General features: G+C 36.7%; 1 protein-coding gene across 29 annotated transcripts in view; it reads left to right on the top strand.

Annotated features, from left to right (window-relative positions):
• The window catches only part of SLMAP (sarcolemma associated protein), a 91,700-nt gene that overhangs the window by 19,324 nt on the left and 46,030 nt on the right, over nt 1–26,346 (top strand). For 15 of the 29 annotated variants that reach the window (XM_074836173.1, XM_074836164.1, XM_074836176.1 and 12 more), the window contains exons 3-6: nt 17,085–17,238; nt 22,542–22,614; nt 23,988–24,024; nt 25,518–25,580. In XM_074836173.1, coding sequence (XP_074692274.1) covers nt 17,085–17,238; nt 22,542–22,614; nt 23,988–24,024; nt 25,518–25,580 — 327 coding nt within the window. The remainder of the gene's footprint in view (nt 1–17,084; nt 17,239–22,541; nt 22,615–23,987; nt 24,025–25,517; nt 25,581–26,346) is intronic. The other 14 variants (XM_074836183.1, XM_074836181.1, XM_074836178.1 and 11 more) reach the window with 1 other exon arrangement.

The following is a 26,346-nucleotide window of genomic DNA, read 5'->3' as shown; positions in this document are numbered from 1 at the left end:
AGGTTGAGGGAGGGGATTCTCCCCCACTACTCTGCTCTCATGAGACCCCCCCTGCAGTGCTGTGGCGAGCTCTGGGGGCACCAACATCAGAAGGACACGGACCTGCTTGAGTGGGTCCAGAGGAGGCCACGAAGATGATGGGGGTGCTGGAGCACCTCCCCTGTGAGGACAGGCTGAGAGAGTTGGGGGTGTTCAGCCTGGAGAAGAAAAGGTTCCAGGGAGACCTTAGAGCAACCTCCCAGTACTTAAAGGGGCTACAGGAAAGGGAGGAGGGACTCTTTATCGGGAGGGTAGGGATAAGGAAAGGGGTAATGCTTTTAAAGTGAAAGAGGGTAAATTTAGATTAGATACAAGGAAGAAATTCTTCCCTGTGAGGGTGGTGAGACACTGGCACAGGTTGCCCAGAGAAGCTGTGGCTGCCCCCTCCCTGGAAGGGTTCAAGGCCAGGTTGGACGGGGCTTTGGGCAACCTGGGCTAGTGGAGGGTGTCCCTGCCTGTGGCAGGGGGCTGGGACTAGATGATCTTTAAGGTCCCTTCCAACCCAAACCATTCTCTGATTCTATGATACAAATTTTGTGTTCTGTTTTTATTGTATCAGTAACAACTTAATTAAGACTGGCTGGGCAGACTTTGAAGTGTTTTTCCTGGTTTTGAGTGGTCAACACTACTTTAAAATTGTTCTATAGCAAAAGACACAAACTTTGGGGTTTGTTTTCTTTTTTTTTTTTAATGACAGTGTTGAAATAATGCAAAGCTGTAATAATCAAATGAAACATTCTGTCAGCCTGTGTCATCCATAGGGCTTGATATGCCTGGTATTTGCATAGGACCTCAGTATACTATTTGGCTGCAGAAGAAACCTACTTTCCAAAGAAGGTTAGAAGAAAGAAGCAATGGGGACACACACATGTTTCTCTTGAATTTGTATGTAACCATGTTGTTCTTAATGCTGCCAATTCCCAGTGGCCCAACCTATTTTCCTTTGAAACAAGCTATGGATAGCATCTAATCCTAATTAAAGTTTATTAAAACTTCATACTAATACTAGACTAATTATAGGTAGTGTAAAAGTCTCACTGATTTTTCTTTAATCAAAGTATAGTCTTGTCTACAGCCATATTAAATTTAAGCTTGGATGACAAATCTCTTGGTATGTCAAAGCTTATTACTTAACAGCAAACATGTTTTTTGTGGGAAGGCTGTGTTTGTACTGGGAGTGCAGTTTGAATTTTATGTGAACTTAATTTGAGGGTTCATCTGTTTTGGTGACATACAGTACAGATTTTGTTCTCATACAGTAGATGGGCCAGTGTGGACGGGCCTGATTTGATGCACAGTACCAGTGCATTGCCACTCTTATTAAATGTCATTATAATTTTTAATGACTAGAGAAACCAAACTTGCTGAGCTTTCTTCTGTGTTTTATTGGGACCGTAGATTTTGAAATAATTCTTTAAATGTTTTTGTTTTGAGTTACCAGTGCATATCCTTCTGCCAGTTGTTTTTGTTCTTGTTCTTTTAGTAAATGACTCATTCTCCTGGTTTGCTTTAGTTTCTGGGCTTTCTCCTTTGCTCTTCTAAGAGCCTAGATAATGAATTGTAGCAGAACTTGGTATGTTAAATGTCAAGAATACATTTCAAGAAAATTCAACCTTTATAAAGAAAAAGCGTAACTGTTCTCAGAACAGAAATATTTTTGAACTTCTGATCAGACATGGAAGATGTTTGTATGTTAGTTCCAGTTCTTTTGCAGCATATGGCAAATTTCTAGCTAGATATTCTTTACCATTGATTAGGAAGTTCAATTTCTAGATTTAATGGGAAAATGCTTTGACAGCATTCTGATTTTTACACGTGCTTGCTTATTCTGGGTAGAATTTCAGTAACTTGCATAATTTCAGTAGCAGGAACACTGAAGTTGAGAAATCTAATTTTAAAATCTGAGAAGTAGGAGAATTGTTAATGTGGATATTGTAGCTTAAAAGTAGCTTGCGTTTGAGGGTCTAGACTGTAAACACAGAATTAATAGTTTAGACAACCCACAGTATATGTGCTATAATTAATGGAAACTTCAGTATTAAAAAAACCCCACCTTCATAACATAAACAATCTTCAACTTCAGTTACTCATAAGTACTTTTTTACCAAATCTGGGTGAGAGTGTGTATAATTACGTTGCCCTCTAGTGGTTGCAACTCAGGTTTAAATAGTGAAAAGAAAAGACATTTTCACGCTTAGGGAAGGATTCAGTGATTCTTGCTTGCAAATGATTAGATCTGTTGTGTTTTCTACAGTAGCAATGTGTTCACTTGTCTGTGGAACGGCATGCTACTTCCATGACAACTGAATAGCACCAGGATTGTACAAAGAAAACATAATACACTGTTATATAATTTGATAGCAGGGAATACCACCCATAATTATTATGATGGAAATTTTAAAAAATCTTGATGGATTTATTGTATAATTTGGCGTTTTTAATTTTATGAGATTACTATTAGTGCCAACTGCTGGTTGCAGTGTTTGGGGATGTGCCTTTTGCTACTGCATGGAAAAAGTATAGTGGCACTTGTAACCTTTTGAGGCTTTGGATTCAAATTTTAGGTGAGTGAATGTATTAAAGTCCTTCAGGCCACCTACATCAATTTGCTCTTTTGTGATTCTTGGTAGGCAGAATGATTTTTTTCTTCATATTTTCTCTGTAACTACCCATTTTTTTGTCTAGTTCAAAGCATCACAACTGAGTTAATGAGAAAAATCACTTGATGATCCTTCATTATTGGGTGAACAATATACCAGCTTTCTACTTGGAGTGGGACAAGTTCCCTGAATTGGTAGCTGCGTGGAAAAGCTTGGTAGTCAGAGGGAATAGTCATCTTTCTATGATTTCCATATGCTTTTCAGGATTGAAACTATCTTTACTTGGGTCATCTTTCCCTCTCATACTCCCTCCTTTTTGTTAATTAAATCAGCTTGGAATAAAAACTATCATGCTTATCCTAACTGCTTTGATTTTTTTTTAAAAAAAAAAAGGCGGGAGGAAATGGAAATAACTTTTCTGATGATGATACCGAAGTAGGAAGAATAACCTAATTAATTCAATGTACACAGTATCAGCAACTTAATATTGCTGCTTTTAGTAGGAAAACTCTGAAAAATTTCACTGTGTGTTTCTAGCCGTTAAAAATGCATATCATCTTGGTAAGAAGAATGTTATATTGTGTCTTGTCAGTTGGACAGTGTGATCTGAAATCTGCATATAGATAGTTGGAGGTGTCTCTGGCTTTCTTACCTGGAAGGATCTGCCATTTGGAAAATGACTTGATAGCTGTTTAAAGAATTAAAGCATTGATGGAGAATATTTATTCTTAGACTGACAATATAGAACTGCTGGTGCTAGAAAGAGATTCTTTTTGTACTTTAAAAAAATGTTTTCCATGTTTTAGAGGGAAATATGGCACATTTAGTCCAAAAAAATTGCAAGGCTTGATAATGTGTTTGAGAGGTGTGGATGACTACTCTCAGGCTTTACAGCTGAACGTCTGTGAGATTGCAAGCAGTATTTTGCAATTCCTTTGCCCCTGCTCCTCTTGGCCACTGGCAGATTGGTCATGGGCACTCATCATGTGTTTCAAGTACTTTTTTATCAACAAAGAGATTTTTAAAGGCATTCAGGTAGGTTTGGGTTTTTCTAGCTTGTATGACAACTAAAATTCATGGGCACAGTGTTATCAGCGTAATTCACCTGATGACTTAGTGGGTATGATGGAAAATAGCTAGAAAAAAGACATCAAAATACTTTTGTCTGTGTAGAAAGCTGTACTGGAAGAATTACCCTGGCAAGTTTTGCCATGTTAGCAAACCATTTAATCTGCAAATCCAAGGTACTGTGTAGGTGATTTTTGCCCTCGACTAAGACCGGTATGAATCATGAGTCATTGTGTTTGAAACTGTGATTACCATGTCCTTGAACATCTTATCTGTGCTCTGCCCATTCCTCTGTGTCTGCTGGGGTGGTTCTGATGTTCCAAACCTGTGAGAAGCCTGCAGCACCTGCCCCTTGTTCTGAAGCCAGTAGGACACAGGTAAAGAAACAGCTGACTAATACTCTCTGAGATTGCCTATCAAAAATCAGCTCATACAATCTCTTGCATTGCTGGCAGACTTGTCTCAGTATGTGGATGCATGCTATAGATATTTCTTTCCTTAAGTTTAAAAAAAAAAAATCTTTTTAAATTGTGAAGTAGTTGATCTCAGAGGAACACCAGAATAATCTGCCTTTGTTCACGAATACCAGCATTCAGTTATTGCTTGCTTTGAAAGTCTTGACCCAGGAATGAGTTGCAAATAAATACAGCCTCGTCCGAGACTATTTTCACTCTCACTTTGTTGGAGGTATGGTTCGGCAGTGCCTTGAGTACAAATATTAAATTCCCAATTGTCAAATTTCTCCTCTGTGCTGGAAAACGACTTTTCCATCTTTGGATGGAGCCGCACCCTTCTCTGGCTGTGTTTGGTTTCCAGTTAATTGCATTTGCTCTCTGTTTGGAATGCTGAAGTTCAAAACACAGAATGAAAATAAATAAAATGTAGTATTTTTTTTAAAAAAAAGCTTTGATCGTTACTTGATATAGAGAAGTCATCAGGAAAACATGGAGAACATATTGCTCTGGTGACCCCTTGTTTTCAGTATGAGGAAGTGTGCAGTGAACTCTCACTACACTATATTTTGGTAGTGTGTGGTTTGGACCTGTTACAAAAATATCTAGTTTGACATGATTAAAATTAGTACAGTGTCATTTGTACTTAGGGGAGATCTTTTGAGTTAGAACTTGTACTTCTGCATCTCTGTTGGCTGCATTGAATTTATGTGATCTCCTCAGTACGGTCATTTTTAGCTGTAGTTTAGGAATGTGATGTACATTATTCTCCTTGTGACACCTGTTTGTTAATAAATAGTTCAGGAGCAGATGATGTCAGAAAGCAAGAAATCTTTGCCTTGTGCAAAATAGAGATGAATTAACTAGGCCTGCTGCAGATGTTTGTTTTTTAAAAAAAATAAACACTGTAGTTGCATTAGAAAAGTCTGTTCAGATGAAATATCTTCCTTGTTAAAAAGGGAGACAATTTCTTAATAAAATTTTCAGAATATTTTTAGAGTTTTTATGTAGTGTTGTGACGATATCAAACCACTACTGCAATTTAAGGTGTTTGAAATCTGATTTTTTCTTTTTTCTTCATCTGAATGTGTGATCACTGGGGAGTTTTCTCTGTTGTAAAACAGCAGTAGTATGGAACTAATGATAGTAGGTAAACACAGAAATGAGGAAAGGTTGAAATAGTTTCAACAACTTGTCCCTTTAGTCTCTATACAGTTGAAGAGTGAACATGTGAGAAAAGATCCTTCTTTGAAAGGAGTAGAGGAGCTTTGATGTAATGATTAACTAATTGGAGAAACTTAGCAGTGTGTAACAAGATAGTTAAGCAGCTTTTGCACTATTGCACCTGCTTTGAAATGTCTGGGATTAAGGTTGAGAGTTGGAGTTTCCTGATAAATTAAGGAGCTGCCTCATACTTTTTGCTTTCATATAAATAGATCTTCTCTTCTGGCTCTTCATCTGGTGGAGTATCTGGTAATCTTGTCTTGAATTTGCTTGCAAATGAAAAATGTAATTGCTGATACAAGTTTAATAATGCAAACTTCTGAAGGAAAACTTCAATTTCAATTAACTTTTTGCTAATCACTTAGGTATCTCATTAATTCAAGGCTTTTGAGGAAACGGAAGCAATAGATAATGTTAGTATTGGATTTCTGTGCTAGATCCTGATAGTATTCAAAGATATCTTTTTTTAAAAAAACATTTTTCATTTGTCTTCTGCTTTTTCTGTCAATTCTGTCTATTCTCCAGTTTTTCCCACTAAAATGATTTAGTGTTTATTTTAGTAGGTGCTGTAGATCTTTGATTTTAATTTTTCTTTATGCAAGGTTTAAATAAGATCAGTCTCTTAAAATTTAAAGACCAGGAGAGATTTATTCCTTCCCTTTGGTCTTAAATTAGGACAAAGCTATGTCCAAACATGACAAATCTCCCTTTTTATGTCATACTTTTCATTGCAGTAGGCGGAGACAAGACCACAGCTTATTTTGATCTTGCACTTTATGAAGGTGGCCAAAGAATGTAACTGTCAAATTTAACCACTTCTTGATCATGAAGTTAATAAAAATTTTAGTGTTTTTCCCTAGTGCAGAGTATCAGTACAGGTGCTTTTGCCACTTGAAGGTAAGAGCAAATAGCAATGATAAATTGCAAACCTTTAGAAACATATATCTGAAAAGAAATTAAGAGTTATGTATGGAAACCTGCTCTTTGCAGAGCTCAATTCTTTATTTTATCTGGATACATGCACAAATACAGTCTTTGGGACTTTACACTTCAAAGTAATGGTTACTTCCATTATTGCAAAGTTTGAGTATGTCATGTTGCCAAACTCATTAAATTATAGTAAACAACAGTATTTAGCTTTCAGTCTAGTTTTGGAGGAAAGTATTCATGTAAGGGCATCAAGATTGAGTATTTCAGCAGTATTTTACAGTTATCTTAAATTATTATCCTGAAGAAGTCTGGATTTCTGGGTGATGGCCTATTAAGGCATTTTCTTTATTTTAAGGCCATATTAAGTTGCAGTATATTTCCATAATTGATTAATATAGAGAACACAGTAACATTAAGCAAAACCTCAGAAAGTCACCTTGTCCCTTTGTTTTCCCCAGGGTAAATGTTTGATGTGGTGATAGAAGTTGATGTAAATTATACAAAGTAATCACTGGTATCACAGTGATACATGATACATAGCTGTATAAATACCTTGTGTAACAAGAGGCTGAGCTTCCTTAATGAAATAGAGCAGGACAACTTTGCAACAAGTACAATATCCTTGTAGAAACCTGTTTTTTATCTAGTTTTATGAGTCCATTCCACTAGCCAGGTTTTTAATATGGAGCAGGAAAGGGTTTTTTTGAAGTCTCTGTATGTTGTGTAAGATAGTATCATCTATGACAGCAGTAATACAAAATAAGTATCTTCATTATATTACTTTTTGTATTCTAATGAGTCAGTTTGAGCATCTTAGGACCATATGTGAGTAATCATTTCTTAGGAATCTTTCCCTTGATTGCACTTCATTGTTAATATATTTTAGCTTAGCGCTTAAAGCAGCAATTTACCTTAAAAATCTCTCAGCATTTTCTGGATGAGAATTTCACATAGAATTAAAATTGTACTTGAGAATTTTCACATAGGCTGAAAATTCAAATAATTGTTTGTTTTCCTCAAGAAAATTGTATGTAATTAGTACTGAGTTGGGGAATATTTTGTAGGAAACTTTTCTGCTTTGTCTATATTCAGAATTAAGTTGTTTCTCCTTTTCTGAGGCTGTTAATGTCTGTAATGTATTTTGTGTTTTACTTACGAAAAGGAAGTTTTAAAGCATAGCATATGTGAAGGGGGACAGACTTTGAATCAGCTGTGAAGAGAATATATGTAAAATTTTTTTAGTTGTCCTGAAACCATTCAGTATTTGTAGCAGAAGGCTGATTTTCAGGAATTCTTGTGAACTGTGAGGACAAAAATTAAGTAAAAAAGGTGTTCTAAAGAGTAGTAATTAGTAACTATGGTGACAGATGTCTTGCTGTAGCAAGTCAGTCAGCTATATATAAACCAAATTACTTGTAAATTAGAACTCTTCTTCTAGATAGCCTTTTAAAAATAGCCTTTTGCATGAAAACTAGTGACATTGATGTGGAGAGAGATCTATTTTTATATAGTGCTGTCACATTTTGTGGTAAAACATTTTATCTTGAGATTTTTTTTGGTGAGTATCTTGTCATCCTGCTCCTTTTGACAGTGAATGCATTTCTGGATTATTTGAATAATCTGCGCATAGATCAGTGCTCATGAGTAATTTTTACCTTTTTTAACTACTCTGATCCACACCTGTTTACCACAAAAAAACTTTGTTCAGTAAGAGAAAGGAGTATTGCAGACCGTGCTAGGATTGCTTCAGGTCACATCCTTCAGCATGTATCTTCTACATGAATGTATTTATTACAGAGTTGAGGGATGAGGTGTTACATTCAAGTCAGGACTTGTTTTTCTATGACTAGGCATATTGCTGCATTTTGCAGTTACAGAATATGATTATTGGGAGGAGTTAACTCCACAAGTGTCAAGTTCTGTGCGAATTGTTGTTTCTAGAAAACAGAGTTTGAGGTTACTTGAATGCCACCAGATCTTCCAGAAGGAGGGATGGTGGGGACAAACAGGTTAGCAAGGGGAACCATCCTTTCTGATAATGTTAGTTGGTCCCAGGTTTGGTGGGTTTTTGTTTTAAAAAAGAGAGGTGTCTTGGGCACCTTTTGTGCAAATTTTTGGATGGGCGTACAATCATAAAAGTACTGTTTTCAGTATAAGCTATTACTTTAATATTGGTATCCTATGACGATTATCTCATATGAAAGAATTTTTTTAATAAAAATTACCATCACCATAATACTACTGCGTTTTTTCCAGAAGTTTTGCTGTTCTAGATGTTTGGAGTGTTGATAGTTCCTTTTAGAGCTAAAGTAAGTAAAAGAAATCTGAAAGTGAGTTAGTGATGTTCGTACAGTTCTGTACTGACCATTGGGATGTTGGGGGTTTCAGAAATTGCAATGCCGTTTATTTATATTTTATGAAAGCAAAGGTGATGCAGGTCATTGTGGTTTTCTTAATTTATTTCAACTTCAGACAGCTATCTCCTAACACAGAGGAGTCAGAATTCTGGTTTTGAAATGTACTTCAAGGTCTTAAGATTTTGACATATAGCAGTTGATAGAAATCAGGTGGTTGACATTGTAAATAAAACCTGTGCTCAGCTGTTCTCTCCCTGAATGCTGCTGCTGCTGTGGGAGGTGTGAGTATATGGTTTAGGAACCAGCTTCTAAAGTATGCTCATTTTTAGCCCGGGTCATTGTTATATACCAACCAAATTAAGCAAACAGAAAATGATAGGAGTTCTGAAACCATGCTGAGTTGTTCAGCTGTCCCTGCCATGGAGCCAACTTTGCTTCCTGTGATGGGTAAGGGCAGATAACTAGGATGGTGGTGTGCTTAGCTGCCTCACTTCTTTCATCCATTACCACATCTGAGTTGAAGACCTCAGTCTTGAACGGTGCAGTAATTGTGAAAGATGTGTGAACTATGGTTTGAAGTTGAAGGCAGCAATGAATAATTACAGGAAACTTTTGGAGACAAGTGGTAGAGATCTTCATCCTCATTCTTTTATATATATGCACAAGCTTTAAATTGTGGGCATGGGTTTTTGCTTTTGTTTTAAACTAGAGAACTTGGATTGTGATATAGTTTGAGTTCCTAAACTTAAACCTTTAGCCATTCTCTGCCAATCTCTTTAATATGCATGGCTTTGAAAAATGCGACAATACTGCTCAAGAATTTTATGTGATAATAGCCCAAACCATTTAAATCGGATGTTTTTAAGCTCCACATAGCTAGTTCTAAAACTGATTAAAAAGTATTGCTTAATCTTTTTAGTAGCCTTTCTGTTAATAATGAGCCCTTCCTACTATAAATCAGAAAATCATTGTAAAGTAAACGTCTGACATCCTGTTTCTGAATTTTCCTGATGTAGATTATGTGGATAACCGCAAATACTGAAAAATAGTATAGAGCTACTGACTAATAGTAACCTTGAGTCCTGAGCTTTTCACCTTGAGACCAGTAAGTTCAGTTACTGGGTGGGGTTTGAATAGTGGTTTAGAAAGTAAATGCTTTTGCCTAATGGGCACAACAGGTAGGAGATGGTATTAACTCTGCAAACATGCTTTCATGTTTTTCTTTTTTGTGAATGCTTTTAATATGCCATAATTTAAAATTCTGATAGGTGTTAAATGTATCTGTAGAACTCACCAGTTAAATAAGCATTGCAATGTTGAATGTCAAAAGAAAGGTCTGTGCAGAAATGTTTGCAGGTACAGCACACCTGGAAATGTTTGCTCTGTTTTATTGAGGAAGGTGGCATTTTGCTACCGAGGACACAGTAAAGCAACTTAAGGCTGTAGACAAATGTAAGCTCTGTGCACAGTTTAAGCTGTTAGAGCCTCTTGATGTTTGGCATTGCCCCTTTACCTAAGGTGGTTCCTCCTCCTCCCCAGAAATCCCACCCGTCTTCCCATCCCTGTCATAGCCCCTGTGTCCTCTTCAGGCAAAATCTGCTGATTTAGTTTAGGCAAAAATGAAGCTGAATGAGAGGGCCTGTAGGGAACTTCAAAGCACTTGAACTATCAGGATGTGGCAAGCAGCAAAAGGATTAATACTTTACAGCACTTCAGATACATCCAAAAAAGGCAGAACTCTGTTTATACCCAGACTCAGTTATGCTGGCACAAAACTGCTTATACTGACACAGTTTATTTTGCTTGACAACAGGTATGAGCAACCAGCAGGGTTGTCCTGGCAGTACAGTCAACAAAACTTCAAGGTGTAAACAGACACAGAACAACTTGGTCAGCAGAAGAGCATATTCCCTGCTGTCCTCTTCCTCTGCCCCTTGGAGCTACTGTGAGGTTTGGAAGGATAGCACTGAATTCCTGGGGGTAGCTGAGGATTTTAACATTTTTCATCAGGAGTAGCTGGATTTACATTAGGCTTACACTTTCAGTTGAAAACTTAGGGTGAATGTTTTTTGTTTAGTGTTATATCAAAGAAGGTTAATTTTTTCTCTTTTGCTTTTCTTCTTTTCTTTACTGCATATAAAGAGTGATTAAGTTTATTATTTTCCAAAGAAGTTACTGAAAACTACTAGCAAGTTGTTCTTCTCTCTGGGGACCTTCAGTACTTAAAATCCCTGAATAGCCAGCTGCCACTCCTTCAGTCTGTTCAATCTGACTGTGGAAAATCCCTTTCTTCCCAGCTGGTCACTTTTAGTTTCATAGTGTGTGCCTGCTTTAGGTAGCTAGAATAAATTTTAAAAGGAGATATGCTAAGAACTCAAAAGTTAATGGACTAGTTGTGTTTCTGAGTTGAAGGAGCTGGAGTTTAGTAAGCGAAGAGCTACTAGATCCATGTGTAAAACTAAATAGAAAAGCAATTTTGCTTGATGTACCCCACCCTGTGAATTATGCTTGCTTATGGAGACAAATACTTCTACTTCCTTGATAGGTGGGTGGAGTTAGGCAAGTGAGAGGAAAGGAATTTAGGATGTGTCTAAGCAGACCAGAATGAGGAACTCAATCAATTGGATCTGGAAGTAATTTAGCATTTGAACTTCTTTGTCTTACAGCCAAAGGACCGACCTGGAATTCAAGATGGTTTGCACAGTGTACTCTGCTAGCAGAAGTGCTGCTCCCAAAATGAGAAAACTGTGTTAACACTTCAAGGAAGAAAAAACGATCTTTTAATTGTATGGGAGAAAAAGCTTTCTGCTTGCAGTGTGATAAATGTTGGCCATATTGGTTTGACCCCATTATGTATTGTTTTAAAATCTTTGTGCTCAATTCAGATTGTGCAAAGTCAATGTATTTTGCCTCCCAGTAGAATACTCAGCGTGAAACAAGTAAATGAACACAGTTGTACTACTACTCAGTCCAGTTTTGAACTGAAGTATTACTCCAGGGCAAGTACTCCAGTTTCTAGATCCCTATTTACATGCGCTATTTGAGTATTAACTTTAGAACTCAGGGGGTGCATTTGTAATGCCAGCATTAATTTTCAGTGATTGATCATGTAGTTTGTATCATGAGTAGGGGAAGAATCTGCAGCATTTTATGGCTTAACTCCTCTGACAGACAGCCTTGCTGCCTGTTTGTGGTCGTGAACATGGCAAAAATGAAGCTGTCACCTCCTTAGTGGCTATAGTTCAGAATTTGAAAAATTAATTTAAATTTTTCTGGTTTAAACTAATGCCTCAGAGTCTGTATAATAGCGCTCTGAAGTACATGGGAGTTGTGTATACTTCTTTAACGCAGGAAATAAGAGATGAGGAAAAGAAAGGTAAACTAGGAGGTCCTGAAATTGGGGTTCTCTTTCTACATCAGGTGTCTAGTCAGTGAAAATACATTCACTGAATAAAATATATTAATGATTGACTTTCAGTAAAGGCAATGGCCTACATTTTGGTGCCTATTATTTACTTAATTCAACAATAGAATAAGGCTGAAATATGTTTAATTACATGCTGTGGTCAATGTCTGCATTTTTAGATGTAGAATTTGTTCCTCTTTATGAAGTGACTCTCACATTTCTTCAGACAAACTTAGTTCTCCAGTAATTCTCCTCACTGTGATTCTCAGCATAATTGTCCTGAACTGCAGTTTCAAGCTGGGTTAGATGGAGTAGCAGTAATGTGCTCTTAAAATGGAAAAGGATGGCTATACATAGTGATAGCAAATGTTATGTAAGTCTGTCTTGATCACTGTTCTTGATTTACTGCCTTACTGCAGTACTGCTACAGTTCTACTCTAGAAGAGACTTGAAGTGCTTTTGTTCATTGTATTGTACTTAGGGTAGTAAAGTCATAAAGAGTTTTTGAAAAAACACTATTTAAATGGTCAACAACTCATTTAGAGCACTTATTCTTTAAACATTGATTTTTCTGTTGTCCTGTGTGCGGAGCACTTATTCTCCATCTTTACCTTGTACCTTGTAATGAACAGTTATACAACAAAAAGATCTCTGATATCTTTGAGTTTTAAGTGTGTGATAGATTAGTATGCGCTGCTGTTGAGATTAACATTTTAGCTTTCTCAGAACAAAATTTAAAACTAGCAAGTTAATTAAAAGTTAATTTTCAGTGATGCATTTGTCTACGCTTTAGGCTAATTCTAGAACTTCATGTTAAATTTCTAGTTTGATCCTCAGTGAAAAAAGGCAGTGCTAAAAGTGAGTCTTGTAGTAAGATATTAAAACAAAAGCTCATCCGTTGTTCTAGCATTGTGTTGTACTGTAATTAAATCCAGATAATTAAATACACTGAAAGTATGCTACTTTCTTGTTGAGATTTTCTGTGCATCTCTGAACCCATACTTTGTCTTCTTTGAGATCCTTCAGAAGTGTCTCATCCTATATCAGGACTGCATATGGCTTGGGAAACAAAACACTTCATGACTTTCTCACTTGTCAGGCTAAGTAAGGAGTTCTCTTCAGCCTACCTCTTGGAAGATATTACAGTAGTAATTGTTAAGCAGAATGGTTTTTGTTACTGTTACTGGTTTTTATTCTTTGAAGGAAACAGTCTACCTATATTTCATAGGTAAAGTTAAAATCTGTCCTCTGGAGCACAGCAATTTTGTAACTTCCTAATATCAGATAGGATTCATATATTTTATGTGCATAAGTTTTTAATGTATTATGGTTTGGGATCTCTATGGAAGAATTTTTTCTATTTCACTAATCAGGAAATATTAGAAATTTGTTATGGGGGGGAAATTGTAGTGGTATCTAACTGCATGAAAATAAAATGCGGACCGTGATTTAGCAAGTTGTTGGTACTCTTCCGAGTCATTGACCTAGAAAGCAATGGAACTTAAATGGAATAAGATTTTTATACACCAGAGCATGGTGTAGAGCAGAGGAGGTACTTTGGTTTGCAAAACTGAATAGTAACTTGAGATATGATAAATACTAAATTTGTAAAATAAGTATGTAATTCATTGCAAAGCATGGAAACAAAAATCTCTAGTTTTTTTAAACTTCCTGGATGCATTTTCTAAAGAAGAAGGACTCTACTGGAGAAGTTTGAGTGTACTGATGAACTGCAAGTTTTACTTTAGAATAAAGTCTCCATGAATTTTGTGGAAGCAGCATGGTAGGGTGTTCGCAGTTAACTGAGTTTTACTGATGGTGTATAAATGAGAGGGTGCAAACAGTCATGAGAACATAAACTATTAAGGAAGAGATGTGGGCTAGGATTTCTTTTTCTGTCTGAGGTGTTACAATACTGGAAGGGTAAGTTTCTTAAATATTTGTATGTTACCTTGTATTTTAAGGAGGGGAAGCTACGACTTGAAACATATATATAGTTTTTATCTGTATTTAAGTATGTGATAATTCTTTAACAGTCCTCAAAAGCTGAGTTTTGGATGTGCATGAGCTACCATCTCTGCTCTAAATTGGAATAGTTGTTAGTATGAGGCACAAAAGGGCTGGGACTTAAGTTTGATCTGAAGAGAGGTGTGAATTATAAAAGCAAGTATAATTAGGTCAGTATATGCTGCCCTTTTTTCTGGCAATACTGGCTTAAGCACCTCCTCATATAACTTGCGTCAGCTCTCAAAACTGGTTTGCGGTGACTAAACAAATGCCTCAGCCAGTATAACTGAAGAGGTGGTGCTGCAGCTCAGCAATGAGCGTTGGGAAAGGGAAAGATTTATAGTTACTCTTTAAGCTGGCACTGCTGCTGAAGTTAGTTGGTTTGCACTAGAAGGCAGAAACAACAAATGGTGCTGGTTTCACAGAAGGTGCTGTGTTATGTAGCTGCTGTTTTGGGAATTTGAGAACCCACCAAAGATTCTTCATAATTAATAGTATATTAAATACCAGTATACTACTATAAATACTAGTTAACATATACACGTTGGTTTCAGGGCTGGTGCTTGATTTTGTTTTCTGAAGGTAACTTTTAGTCATGATACAAAAGTGATGGAGGGATTGACCTTTGAAAAAGATCATCTGAACTAGTGAAAACGAGTATGGAAGTAACATTTGAATTTGCTGTGTGAAAGGGACCAGCTCTGTGAGTTCCTGATCAACTCCTACATTGAAGATAACTGAATCTTTTTTACTGAGTCTTGAAGTCAGTGCATTTCTCCTTAGACATCAGCTTATTAACATGCTGCTGGTATTACTTATATCTTTACTAGATGCAGGAAGAAGAGTTTTTTTCTTGTTTGTAAAGACTTCAAGAGCATCACTTTTCTAAAATTTATGTAATGAAATACAGTAGCGTGCAGTTAAACGGACATCAGTGTAATAATATTAAATTTAATGTGTATTTTCTGTGGCCATTTGTTTACAATTTTTTTTTTTCGGTTTGAATTTTGTGTCTGGTACTTTGTAAGTTTTGTGTTGCTGATGCTCTGTTGCACTTCCTTTCCTGTGGTCACTCTCCTGTATTTCCTTGCGCTATCTCATCTGTGCCCTATCTGCAGATTCTGCAGAGGTGTGCTTACAAGGGGCAGTGATTAATCAAAAAGTTGGAGGGATAAAAGGCAGATGATATGCATGGGAAAGAAAAGGGTGGGGAAAAAAATTAAGCACAAGCGTGTTTGTTTCTCATTGCTTGTGACTCACTTTTTCATAACAGGATTTTCAAATGGAGCAGGAGGCTAATTGAGAACAAACAGGAAGTAAAAAAATAATTATCTCTGCACTGGACCGTGAGAGGGCTCAGTACTTTCAGATTCATAAATTAACAAGCTAATTAATTTGACTGGGTTTTTAACTTCTGTTATAAAAGCTGTACTATATATGACGATATTAATATATAATAATATATAGTAATTAATAATATATAGAGTATTATTTAGAGTAGGGTGGGTCTGATAATGCGGTGAATGCAGCCATAATTTTCTTGATCTATCTGTAATTTGTATTTATGTTCATGTTTATGAAAATATGTCTGATTATTATTTTCTTTTTCTTCAATTTAAGATCAAAGCCATATCTGTTGGGGCAAAAAAACCCCCAAACCTTTCATGTGCTGCTTTTCATTCTGTCACTACATACGCCCAGCTGAACTTTCCTGTGCTGATATTCCCCCTGATTATTGTATTGAGTCCCATCTTCTGGACACAGTGGCATTTAAGCTCTCAGGTTAGGGCCACTGCTTTGTGCTACTTGGGATGAGCACGTAAGATATGTATGGTGTCATTTTCCAGTATGAGACCTGAAGAGCCCTAGTGCTGGTGTCTCGCTCCATAGTAAACCCACCTTTTCCTTCAACACTGATTTTGAGCTATATATCACTTTTTTTGAGGAGTGTGATAATAAAGGCAAAGCATGGAAAATTTTGCATGGAGTCCTGAAAAAATTCGTCAATTGCTTTTATAGGGAAAAACACGGGAATATACTCATTCCTCTGAAGGCACCATCTCTTCCCCAGCCTTATGCTTGCTTTGGGACTTGATGAGATTCCTATGAGCGCAGGAAGCCAGGGATTTCTACCATCCCATCAGGTTCCTGCAATAACTACTGTCATCTTGAACTACTGAAAGTGACTCAGTTACACCTGGCTGGTTAGTAACATTCCAGTCCCCTCTTTCATGCTGTCTGCTGATCAGGTCTTAGCCAGTGACTCTGGTCTTCTGTCAGGTGACTCACTCATAACCTCTTCTCAGATGCAGCAATTTTGACTAGAAGTTGTGTGTCATAAGCACCTTCAGATTCAATAAGTTGCTATTAAAATTTAATTAACTCTACAAATGGATATTTACAAAGGTACTTGGTGATGCAGCAATCTTGAGATTAACAATGCTGTGAACTAGTATTGCTGAGAGGTAAAAGCATCCTAATTTTTTTTTTTTTTTCCTTAGTTTCACCATGGTCTTACATTACAATTCCTGAATTCTGTCTTCTGGCAAAGCTTTTCCTTGAGCCCTCAGTGCTAGTCTTCCCTACAGTGTGTTTCTATCATGGAACATCGGCACCTTAAATGTATGAGCAGTTAGAGTTTTTGTGTGTTGACCAACATAAATATAAATTCTTATATATGTGTGGCAAAAGGTGTTGTTGCTAACAATGTCTGATCCTTTCCATGCAAGCAGTAGGTTAAGTACAGTTTGTAGAAAGTACTTGTGTAGTGTATGTGCTAGAATTCAATCGTATGTTAAACAACTAGAAATCAAATACAAATATTTCTTGATAATGTCAAGGTGTTGCATCCTGAGGAGGGTGTTTTGAGTTTGATACATTTGTTCTCTACGTTGGGAGGTCAAGCTATATTTTATGGCAAATAAAATTTTACTGGAGCTTGTTTCATCATACTTGGTTTTTTTCCAGATACTTTACTATATTTTTTGTTTTGTTTTTACAGTTCTATCTTCAAGACACTAAAAGTAGTAATGGTACCTTTATTAATAGTCAGAGACTGAGTAGAGGATCTGAAGAAAGCCCACCATGTGAAATTATGTCAGGTGATATCATCCAGTTTGGTGTAGATGTGACGGAGAACACGCGGAAAGGTAAGGGTATGGATCATTTTTTGATTCTTTCAAGTATATTTATTTAGAACATCTTATTACAATCCAATTTTTAAGAGTGAAAGATATTCTTGTTGTAAGAAAAGAGTTTTGGTTTTTTTTTCCTGACTACCTCTTCCCTCCCTTGTGCTGGCAGTGAGTCTTCTGGCCACACAGTAAACTGGATCAAGAAAGAGCTGCTGAAAACACGGACTCTATTTCCCCTGCGTCCCCCCACCTCCCTTTTTCTGTCTGTGACTGCTACTGGTTTTGGTTTCTGCAGGTACTTTAAAAGGAGGATAGAAGAAAGTTGGTAGCTGAAAAATGAGATGATGAGATTTGTGTTTGGTTTGGTTGTCTTGCAGTCCTCTTCCCAGTATGCATGCTCAGGAGATCTTGTATTATGGTCATAGCTATATATATGTGTTAATCAGTGAAAATGCAGCCTCAATCTCTTACGCATTTATGTACAGTTTTTCAGGAGCCATTTCTTTCTCTTTCTGAAGACTGGTCTGTATGTGAATTATTAGATTGTAAACAATACTGTCAATACTTTTAAAGTTACGTAATGGGTCTGTTACTTTCTGTAAGCATTGAACTTCTGGCTGTCTCCTGAAGAATCCTAATCCAGTAACACATAGATTGGGCCATAAAACAGCAGAACTGTCATCACTGCTTTTCCACTTTAGTGCTTTTCTGAACAAGACCTTCATAGAGCTTATCCTTAGAGGGGTATATTAAGAAATAATGAAATGAAGGAATAATATTAAATTTAAATGCTGATGGTAAAGTTATTAAAAGACCCCGAAACAAAAAAAAACCCAAACAAAACCGCACAAACACACCCCATCCCCTCAAAACCAACACCCCCACCCCAAACCTAACAAACCAACCCCTAGTACAGCACTAGAATTTTTAAAGGGCATTAAGTGAATAAAACAAAAAGATGAAGCCTGCTCGGTATCTTAATTGTGAATGCTAATCTTCTTTAGCCAGGTAGGTTATAGTTCTCAAAGTCTGAAGTGTCAGAGGAAGGTTAATGAATACATCTTCAAAGAAAACATTGTTAAGCAATGGCAGTGGTTAAGTATTTTATCATGGAGAGCCTCTGGAGCTATATTATTTTTGGGTGATTCATTGTAACGAAGATCACATCACATTGTTTCAATTTTCTAAAAAATTATGTTGCAAAGATTTAACTCCCATATGTCTAGTTGGAGTTGTCAGGGAGTTACTTAGAATGTTAGTTCATGTGAAATTGTTGCAAATACTTATGAATACTGGCAGTATACATGGAATAAGTCAAAGAAATACATTGCATCTAATGAACCTGGAACTGTTCATTTGTCGGGATGCTGTACTAAAAAGAAGCTGAATTTCTTCATGTGTGTTTAGACCTAAAACAATTTTTATTTTAATATTGAGTTGGGAGAAAAATTGGAGTTAATTTTTTTTTATCAGCAATTATCTGCAATTAATTTATGTGAAAGTTTGTGAAAAGTTCATTGTAAGCAAATTCTTGCCAGGAATTCTCACCAGTAGTAGTTCTTCCCAATAGTTTTATAAAACACGATTCCAGCAACCTGGCATTTGTGTAATGAGTGATTAAGTTGTACAGCCTTCCTTTTCCTCTTCTCTAGCTTTAAACAGAGTTACTCATGAATGTGTTGAGGTAGCTAATGAGGAAGAGCATAAAAGTTTGCTTTCCTGGTTCTCCATGCTCCCCCAAGCAATGAATGAAGATTGTATCGCCATGCTGGGGCATGAAGCAGCTGCAGCACAGTTAAAGTGTTTACCTGTGAATGCGACTGGAATGCATATAAATACACCAGGGGTTTTTTACCAGTCATTTCAGTAGTCTTAGATGTTACTGTTAACCTAATCTAGTAGTGAAAGAGACATGAAAGTAGTTTTTAAATTAGTGATTCCCTTTAAAACTATTTTGCATTCGGGTATTTACATAATGCCTTACTTGCACAAGATATTTCAGCATTTTGCTGTGTGGAATTACAAGGTGATGACAGGATAGGCAGAGTTCACTTGCCTATGTAAATTCTAAATTGTTTAAATATTGCTCGAATACATCTATTTTTATTTTATTGTTCAGGCAGTGTCTTAGTCATTTCCTTGCAAATTTGATCTTGATTTGGTTCATTAAAGCAGTGGCAGGTTCAGTATGTGAATTTTCAGGACGTCTTAGATGAGCACCGATTCCTCCTCTGTCTGCTGCTGAGCTGAAGTCATTAACAGGCCCCAGAGAAGTATTTCCAACCCTTGCGCTTCCTTACTTGTCCACTTGTATTACTAACAAGCACACAGGCCTGCTCATTTCTCTCTCTTTAATACAGTACTTACCTATTAATCATCTTATTGTGCTTTTCTCTGTGTTAGTGTGATTTATATTCTTTTAGCACTTCCTAAGTTTCCCAGTCAGTGCCTGAGCATTCCACCAGTTAACTGGGGGGGACTGCACAGCCTGGAAAGAAGCAGCAGACTTTCAAGTAGGGTCAGAGAATACCAGATGATTTAGTTCAAATAGAGTTTATGCACTTTTTTCTAGTCGGGTTTGGACTCTTCTTTTTAATACTTCTTTTCTCTTGTGTGGTGTTTGAAGGCTGTGTGGCTGAGGAAACCCGGTGGGTGCTGCTTGTCAAGTAGCTAGAGATCTCGGCGGGAGTAAGGGAGGCAGTTCCCTAGCGCTGTTTTCATTATTGTCACAACTGCTGTTCTCACATTAACAAGTGGAAATGAAAATGAGAGCATAATTTGCAAACTGTCTCTCTATGAAGCAAAATTTTTGGGACAAACAAAAATTATTTATTCCCGTTTTTATACTCCTTTGCAGCATAATCCCCTTTGTCAGAGTTCAGGGCAGCTCTGGCTGTTTTTTTGGAGTTGGGCAGTGAAGCGTGTGACAGTTACGTGTTCCAGAATGATGCAGCAAGCTTGTGACTAAAGTTTCGCAGAGCAAATCGAGCAGGAATATTTTTTTTTTTCCCTTGTGGTTAGCGGGGAGCCGGGGCCCGGGGCCCCTCTCCTGTAGCACGGCCGTGCCCCCTCAGCGGCTGCGGCCTGGGGCGCCCTCTGGCGGCGCCGCAAATGGCTCCGGCCGCGCGCCTGCCCGTGCTGCGGGGCGGGGGCGGGGAGGGAGGATGTTTCTCTGGGAGGAGGATTTCCTCAGTCCGCTCTGGCAACCAGAGGTTGCTCTGCTGCTTTGTTGTTTCGCTGGGGGTTTTTTGTTTGGGTTGTTTTGTTTTGTTTTTTTTTTTTTTTTTTTTTTGATTCCCCTAAAGGAATAATATAGACCAGGATTTAAAAAATTACTACTATCCCGTCCAGTCATCACTCTAATAATGTTTTATATATTGCTTTACCTTTCCCTTACGCTTTCTCATTATTCTTCCAATTAGAATGAACTGACAGCTAAAGGACAGAGTGCAGGAGTTTTTTTCTTTTTTTTAATTATTTTTATTTTATGAACCTATCAAAATGCTTCGTATCCTTTCACAGTCACTGTTGATTTGAGACCCTCTGCTAAATTCCCTGTATTGCTAAATTTTTTACACAAATAAAGCTCCTGCAGCCCTTAGGAGATTTTTTTTTTTTTCAGTCTGAGTGTTGATGGAAAAACTTCAGAATTATATAATCTCACAGCAGACCTGCCTGATATATGACCCAAAGGTAGAGCTGTCTGCTGGTCTTTAATTTCACATACCCTAACACATTCTTCTTGAAATCACTTCCTCTTTATGCCTTAAAGGAAAGATTCTTCATTATGAAAGCTGTGGGAGTATTACATGCTACAGCTAATATTACTAATATATTCTCTTTTTTTATGTCTTTGCAAGAACAGATTTGTGAATTCTGGGAACCTAAGTCTAAAGCCAAAAAAGACCACAAAACCCGTGGCTTAATCAGTTTTGAGAATGAGGTCTTGTCTGTTCTTCCCTGGCATGTAAATTTAATACTTTGCCAGGTGACCTTTAAAAAGCAAGGTGCTGTAGCCAAGAGGATACTTCTCCAAAGTGTTAGCTTTTAGCGATGAATAAAAGTTAAGAACAACTCTGTTTACTTGGATCATTTCTCCTGTATTTTTAGATTCTATTGAGGTAGCTTGCTCAAAGACCCATCTTGTTTCCCTGGAGTATTACTGATGTCTTAAAACACCCGTCGCCCTTTTTTTTTTTTTTTTTTTTCAAAGCCAGATAAACTGTTTTGCTGATATTAATAACCATGAAAGTAGAGCAACTATTTGTCTTTGTATGTTGGTGGGTGCTTTAGATATAGTGGTAGATGATAGATGACCGTATACTTATGCGTATCTAGCTTGTGGTAGTATTTTGGGAACAATGTCTGTCTGTCTTTCCATGTAACTGGAAAGAATTTCTACTTCCCAATTCATAGAACCATACAAGAAAAAACACTGAACAAGCAAACAGACATAATTTGACTGTTTGTAATGTCATTGAAAATGGTATCGGTAACATTTTCGGGAAACGTTGTGAAGAGAGGTTGAACTTGATGTAAGAATCAAACATTGCATTTCCTCCTCTTATTCCTTAGGATATTTCTTGAGCTCAAAGAATCTTGAGTTTAGTCCTGGAGAAGCAAGCTTTCTCCTTCTGAAATGACAGGCCACTTGTCTAGGGTTGTGCATTAGATCTGTACTACAGACATAGCAAAATAGAGATGTATTGTCTTGAATGATGCTGCTCATAGTGTTCAGGAGGATGTACTTCTCAGTGGTTCCTATACTCGTCCTCTATGTTCCCTTTTTGATCCTTTGTTCATAAATAACAATCATTTGGCAAGTTCCAGATGTTGAAGTGTGTGTCTGGCAACACAGATTGAATGTGTTACCTTTTAAGTCCCTGGATATGCTCATAGGAATACTGTTAAAAAGGTAGCTCATTATTTTGTTTATACTTCTGTATTCTTACTTAGTGCAGGTAAGATGCATTCATTTTCCCTCGTTTTATGATCAAAACATACAGTTAACTTTTTAAACTTGATGCGGTAAAGACAACTTGCAGGTATGGCTGCACGTGGAAGAATTGGAACTGGAACTGCTTCACAGCCAGGATTAAGTACTCAGCATAACCTCTTCAAGTTTCTAATGATAAAATTTCCTGTCTCCAGAGGAGGTACGAGAAGCAGACCCAGGCACTGGTGCTTGAAAGCAATCATGCCTTTTCTTGTTTGCCTGCCTCAGAGTTTCTTACAACAGTTTGCTCAGTTACTATAACATTAGCCATTGAATTTATAATTAAATAGTAATGAATCATGATGACTTAGTGTTTGTTTCTTTTCAGTTACCCATGGATGTATAGTCTCCACAATCAAACTATTTCTTCCAGATGGAATGGAAGCTCGATTGCGATCAGAGTAAGAATAACTATCTATTTATGTGTAGCAAAATTAAGCTACTGTATGATGGGAACTTGATGGATATTATGTTTAAAATCAGCGTAGGAACAGTTTATTTTCCTGTGATAGTGGAAAGAAAGTTACTAAAGCATGGTTGCTTTTCGGACATTGTGAAAAAGAAATATCATTTCCGTGTCACTTTTAGAAATTAAGACATCTATGAAAGAACAAAAAAGGTCTTATGAAGTTGGGCTTTTCTGACTGGCTACGGTTTAGTGTACTGGAATGGGTATTATAAACACAAGAATATAGGAAGAAAAGCAAATGAGCAAATTCTCCTTTGCTGTTTTTTTTTATTTCGGATTATTATTTTTGCTTCTTGAAATGCATGTAGACTCTACTAAAGTGGGGTTAATGGTGTCTCTGTACATGTGTACACAGAATACTGCTTGTATTCTTCAGATAAGTAATACAGTAATGTGTCCTTGTCTTGCTGTTATTTGGTGTCACAATGAAATAAAGCTTTGCCTGGCAGGAGGGGGAAAAAATATCATAAAATATGTTGAACGGAATAATGTTTGAAAACTCAAATGAATATTGATAGGGTCTTCTGTGTATATGTGCACATTTTGGAGAAAATTTCATAGTAGTAGAAACAAAAAATTTAAACATTTTGTTTGCAGTAACTGAGTGTTAATTACAGATGACATAATTTTAATCATCTTTCATTCTCAGCAGTTGTATGGTTTTGATTGCGTATTTAAATATCCTTTTATCATTAGTATCCAAAAATATTTGCATGAAACTTTAGGGTGTCTTTGCTTCTGGGAAGATAAGTCAAAATAAATTATTATGGGAAATTTTCCATGTAATTGCATGTCTTAATAAGAAATAGTAGAAATGTATGGGATTAAATTTTTAGTTCTGATGAATTTGTGCAAGTATGACATTTGTTCTAGTGGAGTGTACAAAATTCTATAAGTTAACAAATATTTTACTGTTTGTTTGAATTTGTAAATGAGTATATCCACTGCCTTTTCATATAATTTTGTGCATGCAAGTTGGTTTAAATCTTAATAAATCAGTTTTAAAAGAATCAAATTATTGCGTGACTACTGAAATATAAGTTGGTAAAGAGAGTTTTTAGAATGAACCTTGGATTTATAATTTGAAAATGGTTCAGATATTTCAATTAGATTTCAGATTCAATAGAAAACATTGCTCAATGTAGTATTAACTGATTTTGCACATTTGTATATTAACTCTTCGTTTTTATCTGAGGAATAAACTTACACAAAGCATCTTGATTAAATGCACAGTACTAGAGATCTTCTGGATTTTTGAATTGCTGTTCTGCACTTTACATTAACCTCCTTTTTAATTTTTTTTAGCGTTATCCATGCTCCATTACCAAGTCCTGTTGACAAGGTAATTCAGTAATTTGCCATTTTCTGCCTTATTCAGCCACATGCTGTTTTCTGACTTGTTGTAAAGATGAAGAAATGGTGAAGTCCAGTTACATTAGACGTTTTCCACTGCCTGTTTTTACGTAGTTTAATATTCTGAGTGACATTTAAGGGAGAGAAGGCAATGCAGTATTGCACTGTATATTTTTAAGGTAGCTTGACTTCTTATAGTACGGCACCTGAAACATGGCTTTGAAAAAATAAAAAATAAAAATTGATGTTAAGATGGTTAAATTTCCAGGTACAGGTTGACTGACTAACAGGTCACGAGTATTGCATAATTTGATACTTGATCTGTTCTGTGACACCCAAGAGTAGCTTGTGATTTGGTGTTTGGGTGAGGTCTGTTGTCCTTGTATCTTTTTTTTTTTTTTGTGGAGGAGAAGCTGCACTGCACAGGCTGGAAAGCGCTCTGGCATGTACCAGAGGAAGACTGAGACCAGATCTCTCTGATCCTCTTGTATAGCTTGAGTCACTCACTGTAGAGTCATGGAGTCAGTAATGTCCAGTGTAATTTTTAAACTTAATTTTGAAAATACAGGGAACTTGTAGAAAAGCTGTTAATAGATACGTGTTTGAGAGAAGTGATCAGAAATTGATTGTGTCTCTAGCCTCTAAAAAGAAGGATTAATTTAAAGGGGTTTGAATCAGAGTTTTAAACGTGAAGAACAAAATTTTGAGAAACTAAGGAAACTTATTTGTGAAGTCAGCAGCCCGTGGAGTTCATAGACTTTGCATTTCAGTTGAGGTTTCGAAACAGCTTCTGGAACTTGAATCCAGGGCAAGGGCAGAAATTCTGAGGAGGGACTGCAGGTATAACTGTGTGAAAAACAGCTTCAAAATTATGTCAGTGTAGGAAGAGCCTACAAGAATTAGTAAATAAATAAATATTCCAAAAAACCCCCACAGAACAACCCCTTTCTTCCTTCCAAGTCCAGAACATTTTCAGTTATGATTAAAGATAATATAGGTATTCCCCAGATCTGAGATAGATACTTATAAAGGGGAATGATGAAGTTAATGGCTACTAGGTCAACAGGAAGTGTGTGATTGAACTGTGTGTGAGATGATGACATTGAGTTGGAATATGAGAGACTTTATTTTCAATTCCAGAAGTCCCCAATTTCTGTTTGTCCTTAGGTTGAATGGTGGCTTCACCTTTGTGCACCTTGTTTCTTTTTTGTCAGTTTAATCTCAACTGAAACAAAAGCCTTACACTCTTTGGTGCGTTGGTGGTTCAAGAACTTGTGAGGACGTTAACACAGGGGGGCCTTGGGAAGCTCTGTGATAAAACAAAGAATAAATAGTAGCAGAACAATAAATGATTAAAAATGCCATTATTAGATTAATCTTAAGTTTACATTCATGACTAGATTTAAATGATGAATTCTGCATTGTTTGAGTTTAATGACAAATCAAAAAACATTTTGCTTCTTAAATTCTCTCATTTTTCAGGTTGCTGCTAACACTCCCAGTATGTATTCTCAGGAATTGTTTCAGCTTTCACAGTATCTACAGGTAGGTTTTCACTAGTTTGGCTAAATACTTAATATTTATTCAAAACACAAATCTTATGCTCCGTATGTCTTTGGCTTGCATTTTGTATACCGGAACATGATAAGCATTTAACTATGTTTTCTGTAGTAAAATAATGTAAAACATGTTGTAATTGGACGTAGTATAATACTATGTAAACTTTTGGTGGTTTGCGTGAGTAGTATTTTATTAAGAAAACATGAAAGCGCCCTGTTTTATAGAAGGTTCCCTGAATGCTATATACCTGCTTTTCCTGGCCTTTCTTCGCTCCTACCTCGCTGTCCCCAATTTTCTTCTCACAATATTTTTTGTCGTCCTCCGTTGCTGTGGATGTACTGTGTATGTGTATAAAAGTTTTGGTAGAACAAAAGAAAGGCAAAACAAGAGATCATTTCACGTGTCAAGAACTAGTTTGTTGCTGTGAATATAATTTCTTAGTGTGAATATTTCTGTCCCTGTGTCTATTGGAAAGTAGAAAGAAGAGGACAGTGCTGGCAGCTCTTCTTCCTCATTGGCATCACCAGCCTTTCTGTGCCTGCTTCGGTGTCAGTTTTAATAGGTGTGGTTTTTCCTAAGATACTGTGTCACAAAAGGGTTAGACTGCAAAATGGCAGCACATTAAAGTGTGTGCTAACATATATAAATAAACTCTTTAGAAAGGATCATAAAATCAGCTTTCTGGAAAAGATATGAAAACATTCTTAGTGGTAAATTCTATCTAGGTTTAATTTATGTGTAGTTCTACTGA

This window comes from Strix aluco, chromosome 11 (genome assembly GCF_031877795.1).
Source record: "Strix aluco isolate bStrAlu1 chromosome 11, bStrAlu1.hap1, whole genome shotgun sequence".
Lineage (NCBI taxonomy): Eukaryota > Metazoa > Chordata > Aves > Strigiformes > Strigidae > Strix > Strix aluco.
This window is presented reverse-complemented; position numbering and strand designations above follow the sequence as displayed.